General features: G+C 34.4%; 1 protein-coding gene across 1 annotated transcript in view; it reads right to left on the bottom strand.

Moving 5' to 3' along the window:
* LOC107570192 (F-box and leucine-rich repeat protein 5) overlaps window positions 1-8,501 on the bottom strand; it is a 38,339-nt gene that overhangs the window by 9,753 nt on the left and 20,085 nt on the right. Inside the window, exons 5-9 of the mRNA XM_016256398.1 lie at window positions 7,720-7,884; window positions 5,946-6,071; window positions 5,713-5,861; window positions 3,724-3,806; window positions 3,204-3,638 (exon numbers count right to left, since the gene is read on the bottom strand). Of these exons, the coding sequence (XP_016111884.1) occupies window positions 3,204-3,638; window positions 3,724-3,806; window positions 5,713-5,861; window positions 5,946-6,071; window positions 7,720-7,884 (958 nt within the window). The remainder of the gene's footprint in view (window positions 1-3,203; window positions 3,639-3,723; window positions 3,807-5,712; window positions 5,862-5,945; window positions 6,072-7,719; window positions 7,885-8,501) is intronic.

The following is an 8,501-nucleotide window of genomic DNA, read 5'->3' as shown; positions in this document are numbered from 1 at the left end:
CAATTCAGAAAACATTATAACAAGTCAGAAAACACAATGAAAAATCCGAAGAGGTAGGTATAGTTTGAGATAGTTTGGTTTGGGATTACTCATCGCTGACTGGACGAGACATCTGTCAATCAACGTATACAGAGCAGAACCAGCGGTGAGTAATCCCAAACCAATGGTGCTGTCTCAAACTATACCTACCTCTTCCGGTTTGTCTGATGTGTCGTTGTGTTTTCTGACTTATTTTGTTTTCGAATTTGTCGTTGTGTTTTCTGACTTGTTATAATGTTTTCTGAATTGTTGTTGTGCTTTCTGGATTGTTATTTTGTTTTTTAGACTTGCATTTGCGTTTGTAATTTGTTTTGTTTTCAGAATTGTGATTTGCTTTGCACTTCTCGGCCACCGTATAAAACACCTGTGATTCACAAATACTTGCTAAGGAACTCGCATTCACATAAAGTAGCCTTGTTGACAAGTTTGGGTGAGTAAGGGCAAAACGCAGTACTTTCAGTGACCTGTAACAGGCAGCATCACGTCTTTTGTAGCAGAAATAAACTGCTGCAGAAAAAGCTAGGTCCATGCAAAATGTAATGTGTAACTGCAACACTTTTCAAATGTAGTGGAGTAAAGAGTACAGATACTCATTCAGAAATGTAGTGAAGTAGAGAGTAAAAGTTGCTAATATCTTTGATACTCAGTACAACTACAAAGTACCCGAAAAGATACTCCAGTACAGTAACTAATTACATTTACTCCAATACTTTACACCTCTGCCCACACCTGAGTAAACTAGCCAGGAAGCATCAGGAAATGTTGTGACATGCCAACGCACAGGTTTAAAACCTACCAAAGTCAATATGCTAGTTTTCCTGGCAAAAAACCTGGAATAAAATAGCTTTCACAGCACATATGGCATTGCATTGTGCTAAAACATAGGTTTGCATGTTATTACTCTATTTTATTTATGTGGATGTTGACAAGATGTTAGTATTTCCACTACATACCAATTTATTTAAGGCCTGTACACTTTGTTTAATAGTATTTTTTTATTTAATTTTTGCTTAATATTTATTTTTATTTAAAAGAAAACAGGCAAGGCAAGGAAATATTTTGTTTAAAAGATGCTCTTGTTTTAAGATGCTCTTGATGATTGTATGGTTACATTTGAATAAAAAGTTATGTTTGAGAGTAATGCATTTCTTGTGTTTGCAGGTCTATGGTAACAGCAAACCAGAATATCTGCCGAGGTTTTCAGTCATTCGTAGTGTTTTAAAGTCTAAATGTTTGCACCTTACTTGACAGGTTTTTTTTTTTTAGCCTGAATTAGATTTAATTAGATCAGAAGATATCTATTACCTGTTTATTTTAGTTACATATATAAATTATTTTTAAAAATAGCTAATAAAAACAGCATTTCTCTAGGGAAATGTTATATCGCAAGAAATATCGTTATCGCAATATTCAACAACAATATCGCATATTTTCCCAATATCGTGCAGCCCTAATAGAAATATTGCCTTGACAACTATCTGGAATATATTTAAAGAAAAACTACTAAAATGACAAAAGCACACAACCAAATTGTTTAAAATATAAACAGAATAAAAAAAAAAATATAACAAAATATTAAAATTAAGGTAAAATATTAATTATATTAAGAAATATATAAACATAAAAAATACAAAAAAAATATTTCTCTCTCTCTCTCTCTCTATATATATATATATATATATATATATATTTTAGGGGTGTAACGGTACACAAATATGACGGTTTGGTATGTGCCTCGGTTTTAACGTCACGGTTCGGTAAGATTTCGGTACAGCATTTTTTTTAATGGTTTACTGAACAACTTGCTCTTTCTTTAAATACATTCAGTTATAGTTTAAATGTTCTTAGTGATAAAAAATCTACCTCAGCTTATGCTTGAAACTATAGGGAGCCCTTTTACATTATAAGGTTATAATTAGGCCTAACAACTTAACCCAAACTTAAATTTAATTACCATTTATTTTTAAATAGATGATCAACACTCAACTTTAAAAAATAAATAAAAATAATTGTATGCAAACATGTAAACTGCACATAATGCAGTTTTTAAATTAATTTATAAATAATAAAATTTCTAAGCTATTTGTTAAAATATATTCAATTACACAATGGCTGTCATAGCATGTTTCATAACAGATTAATTTAAACATACTGTACGTTACATAATTAAGACGAACAGGTTTAGCCAAATATAATGAGTATATGGTGTAATATTTAGCAAAATGCTTCTCTCTAGACTTCATTTCTCTAGTGAAATAACGAGCTGTGGACACTGATGACTTGCTGAGGTAAATTAAATGCTACGTGACATTTTATTTCCACGCTGTAGTATTGATTGTCTTTCCGCGGTTGAAACACTGATTGAGCAATTACATGAGGCATGAGATGTTCAGTCATGTTTATTCACGTTAAAACTAATAGTACAGAGGAAGGAATGATCTCGTTCACTCGTGCTCCGCTCTGCACAAATCAGCGGGGCGTCACGGCTCAGACACGGGAACCGGAGCTGATCGCGGCCGCTCTAGTCAGAGCTTGGGTTGGGATTATACCAGCACATTTCTAAACCATTCCAGAAGCGGCTCTCCAAGGCGTTTATACAGCGATCTGTCATGCCACATAAAAGACGGTCAAAACGGCATTTATTATTTGAATTTCCGGAGAAAACAAAAACACTGTATTCGTTCAGTTCACATGCGTACCGAACCGAAAGACCCGTACCGAAACGGTTCGGTACGAATACGTGTACCGTTACACCCCTGATATATATATATATCTCTGTCTACAGTATCTATCTATATACACACACTCTAGGGATGTGCGGCTCTAGTCGACTAAACAGTACAGCTCCTGCTAGTCGACACTGAAAACAGTCGATTACACGACAGAAAAAAACTAACTGGATTTTATCATTCACTTTACCGTCATTTTAACATTGCATTTAAAACATTTTAAATAACAAGTTAAAATAAAACGTTTGAAAAATAACATTATTTGTAAAAGTTTATCTGGGCGGAAACTACATTTTTATCTCAGACCTCACATGCGTTTTCTTCGTGTCAGCTGCGGCGAGTTAAAAAATGACCACGCGAAAGACGAGAAGGTGTGGGATGATTTTAAATTAGAGGGAAACGGAAAAGTTTTGAGTAAACGGTGTAATGTCAAATCAGTAGGAGGAGCTAATACCAGTCTTGAAGCTCCGCCTCCGGCTCCTCCTACAGCAGCACGAGCTGCCACCACGCCCATTTTCCTGCACAGACACGTCCCCTCGTTTGCGCCAGTCGGCCGCATCCTCGATGTCAGCAAATTTGGACGGGTCGAGAACCCACACGTGGGCGGGGCCACAGCCGGAGCCACGCCCACCAGGTCTCCTCTTGAAAATGAGATCCTGGCAACTGCGTCCCATTGGTGGGAGCGAACACTCGTCCTGGAAATTGATGGGAGAGGGCGGGGCTTTCAGCAGCTTGGCTCTGTGATCCGGGCCGGATGTCGTTAAATCGCCCAATCCCAGTGACAGGATCTTCAGTGTGCGGTCCGTGATTTTGTCGCATCCCGAGAGATCTAGCCGCTCTAGAGTACGACACGCCCCGAACTCCGCCCAGCTGGAAAAACACAAACGGACGTGTTGTGAGATTCACGAGGGCAAACGGGCTCCACAAAAAGACACAAATCAGAAGGCGAGCCCACCTGTCGAAGGCAGAGTCGGAGATGTCAGTCTGCGTGAGATCCAGGTGAGTCAGGTTTGGGCACAAACTGAGGATCTGTCGCACCTGGATGGAGAAATCAGAGTATTTATTTACTTATTTAAATGGCGTAACAGCATCAAGGACTAACTACATTCACGGAAAAATAGTTACAAACAATAACAACATACAATTACATTTATTTCAAAATGACAAATACAACTACATAAAATATAGTTAACTGAAATATAACTCAATTTCATGGAAATATAATATAAAATGTAATATAAATTTAAAAAATGTATTTAAAAATATATTAATTACATTTAATAGAAATATAATTTTTTAAATAAAACCTAAAAGTTTATATAATTTTTTTTGATTAACTTTAAAAACAACTATTACATTTAATAATAATAAAAAATTAACAGCAGGATTGATATAATATCTATATTTTATAGAAATATAATATAATACTATTATAGCATAATATTAACATAAATACATATTTTATTATATATATATACACCTATTAATTAATTTTATTAATTAAAAAAAACATACAAAAATAATAATAATAGCAAAAAGCAGGACAGACCAGAAATAACCAGAAATTTCTTTCAGAAATATTATATAAAAACTATTTCACAGACATTTAATATAATAATAAAATATAAATAATATAGTATAATGTAAAATATAATAACTAACTATTATAACTACTATTTAATTAAATATTATAATAAAAAAAATAATAATAATAATAATAACACTGAAAGCAGGACAGATCAGCAAAATATGCTTAACGGCCAAGGTTATCTTACAAAAATATAACCATATATAAATAATATAGTATAATATAAAATATATTATATTCATTATTAAATTAGATTTTACTTTTAAACATTTAAAAACATTTAATTAAATGTTACACTGAATAACACTAAAAGCAGGACAGACCAGCAAAATACGCTTAAGGTAAATTACTGTATTGGCCCGAATATAAGACGACCCTGATTATAAGACGACCCCCCTTTTGCCAGATGCACCTTTTGGAAAAAGGTTTTTTAAAAACCAAATCTTGTCTTTTCTCAGTAACACACATTTTGTCTTCAATTATTTTCATATTGCATATTTTTCCTATTTTAATTTTTGTTTTGAAAGTATGGTAAAAACTGGTCAAATGTACCAACAATTACATTTAAAATATATACACTTTTTGATATACCATAAAACAAACAGGTAGCCCATCTGAATCAGGACATTTAGGCTATCCGTCTAATAGTAGCCTACCACAATCTTATTAACAGTAGAAGTTAAATCTTACTGTAGTCTTCAAATCTGGGTACCGTCTTACGTTTTAAAATCACAAAGAGTTTGGTGCCATCAGGCTAACGTGACCATCACGACTTCTTTTTCATTTGTTTTTACTCGCGATCTTTACAACACGCATTACATTACGTATTTCATGGCACACTCGTTTTACGCGTATGTGGCGCCACCTGTTGTTGTGGGTGTATTATTGACATGTCAAAGTCTAGACCCTGAATATAAGACCACCGCGTTTTTTCAGATGTATTTCCAATAAAAAAACATCGTCTTATATTCGGGTCAATACGGTATAGTTCCCAAATTATTTTTTTTTAACTAAAAAAAACTATAAATTACATTTAAATTTAATAATTAGAAAATATAATTATCATAATATAAGATAATTACATTAGACTGTAATTCCCAAATGAAACCTATTTAAAAAAAAACTTAATTTAATTTAATAATTATAAAAAAAAAAAATAAAAAAAAAAGCAATAAACATTTATTCTTTTACAAACATTAGCAAATTATCTTACAAAAAAACCCACTGTCGCTCTTCACCTTTTAGTAAGCACACATGTAACTCTTAAATAGTTTTTCTGCACACAGTTTAGTCATGTGTAATTTCAGCGGAAGGATCTTTCATAATCCGGTTATATTTGACAGCACATGTACGCACCATCTTGCTGGAGACGGCTGAGCTGTAGGCCAGACTGAGCGAGCGCACAGACGGACCGACGGCGGGCAGCAGGTTCTGGATCATCCCATTGAGCAGTCTCTTCTCTCTCTGAACCGCACTTATGGCTGGAGACTCCTCAGACGCCTCCTCTGAACACACAGAGTAACACACGTCTGAGCTGCGGCCCGGAGGATCATGGGAAGAGCAGCTCTGAGCGGCGAGGCGAGACTCACCCGATTCATCCACGTCTGCGTCCTCGTCCCAGTCCTGATAGGCTCGTCCCTCGTCCTGCAGACTCTTCACCCAATCTTCATCCGGCTCCTGGCCCGACTCACCCGGAGGACCACGGTAATAATCACCTACACACACACAGACACACACACACACAGACACGCACACACAGAGAGACGCACACACAGAGAGACGCACACACAGAGAGACGCACACACAGAGAGACGCACACACATGCACACACGCACACACACACACAGAGACGCACACACACACACACACACACACACACACACACACACACACACACACACACACACACAGAGAGACACGCACGCACGCACGCACGCACGCACGCACACAGAGAGACACACACGCACACACACAGAGAGACACACACACACACACACAGAGAGACACACACGCACACACACACACACACACAGAGACGCACACACACACAGACACCAACACACAATTAACAACAACACTGAGGCATACTGTATGCCACAATGCAATGTCCTCAACTATTTTTATATGATCTTTTCTATTAAACTACATTAAAATGATCAAATGTAATAAAACTGCATTAAAATGTAAAATAACTCATGACATTAATGCAGTTTTAATTAAACTTTAATTAATAAAAAAAAGTTGAAAAAAACTTAAATAATTCACTTATGCAGTTTACTTCTGTTTTTAATTGAAGTTGTATAATGAATTTAAAAAATATTTAAAATAAATTATTAAAAAATGTCAGTAATGTAGTACACTACTGTTTCATTCATTTAAAGTTTTAGAATTAATTATGAAAAATAATTCTATTATAAAATATTTAAAAAAGCAAATTATAAAAAAAATTCCCTAATGTAGTACACTACTGTTTATATTCATTTAAAGTTTTAGAATTATGAAAATAACTTGTAAAATATTTAAAAAATGTCTACATTAAAACTAATGTAGTACACTACTGTTTTTTTAGTACGCTTTAGAATTAATTATGAAAATAATTCTATTATAAAATATATATATTTAAAATAATTATAAAAAATGTCAGTAATGTAGTACACTACTGTTTTATTCATTAAAAAAGCTGGTAGAGCAGCTTGCTTATGGCCAAAATCATAATCACAATAATTTTGATCAATACTAAGATCACAATTATTTATCACAAACATTTTTACCGCTGTATCATCTAATGCTACATTCATGTGAAATGACAATAACAATACAATAATAGAATAAACAATGAATACTAAAAATAATAAAATCATACAAAACATAATAATAGAATATACAATTAAATTTCTTAAAAAATGACAACTATATAAAGATGTAAGAAATATAAATAACAGTAAAAATAAATTTAATTTCAAATAATTATATGAATATATTTTTATTCTGTAATATTTATAATTTAATATAATTACTCACTGACTTTGAAATCATGCATCTATTGAGCTTATTTTAACTCGTCTTTTTAACAATGGGAATAGAGTAGATCTTTATTATCATTGTTAACGGGCTTCCTTAACTTAATATAATTCAATAATTTCATGTAATTATACGTAATATTTTTCATTTAGAATATTTATAATTGAATATAGTTAATATACTCACAGACTTTGAAAGCATCATGCATCTAGAAAACTTTTTTTTAACAGTGTCATAGTAAAGTCGGCTGTTCATGCCGGCTTCATTGTGGCTCATTTTATGACCCAGGCTTCTCTGCACTTCCTGAAGTGAAGTAATAAAGCAGACGGAGCTGCAGCGCACCTCTAGCCCAGCGGACGGGGTACAGGTGTCCCCACAGAGATCCGGTCTTGGCCACCTGAGCCCAGACGCTGCACACCTGTCCACAGCGGCACAGATCCTCCGGCCCCAGAAACCTGAAGACCCTCAGCAGCAGCTCCTGCGGCAGCACCGAGACCGTGCCCCGCTCTGAGAACACAAGCCCCAGCAGCAGCGCTTACACACAACTTCTGAGAGCAGCAGCACGCTTCACAGCTCACATCACTCACAGGACTCAGCTGCTCCTCCGCTGAAGCAGAGGAGATTCAACTCCGAATCAATAAGAGCACAGCATGAAAACATTCAAAATATCGAATCCGTCCTACATTATTTTCAACTAAGCATTCACGCAGAAGTATGTCACATTGTACACTGTGCATGGCAGATATTAGGACAGCACGATTTGGGGAAAAACGTAATTGTAATAAAAAAATGCAATTACAATTTCAGATGCATTTATAAAAATCAATAAAAAAAAAAAGTAGTTATTATAATGGTAAAAATACCTTTTTAAAAATATTTCATCAAAAGGAAAACCTTTTTAAACTCAGAAGGGGTGACAAAGTGGCATGAAATTAGTTATTTTTGTATTATTATTATTATGTTTATGGTTTTATTGTAAACAGGACATCTGTGCTAGAGCTGCTCAATTATGACAAAAATCATAATTATGATTATTCTTGTCAATATTAAAATCTTGATTCATGATTTTAAAATGCCCCTATTATGCCGTTTTTAAGGTTCCTGATATTATTTTGGAGTCTAAA

This window comes from Sinocyclocheilus grahami, unplaced genomic scaffold, assembly GCF_001515645.1.
Source record: "Sinocyclocheilus grahami isolate Dianchi unplaced genomic scaffold, SAMN03320097.WGS_v1.1 scaffold1425.1, whole genome shotgun sequence".
Lineage (NCBI taxonomy): Eukaryota > Metazoa > Chordata > Actinopteri > Cypriniformes > Cyprinidae > Sinocyclocheilus > Sinocyclocheilus grahami.
This window is presented reverse-complemented; position numbering and strand designations above follow the sequence as displayed.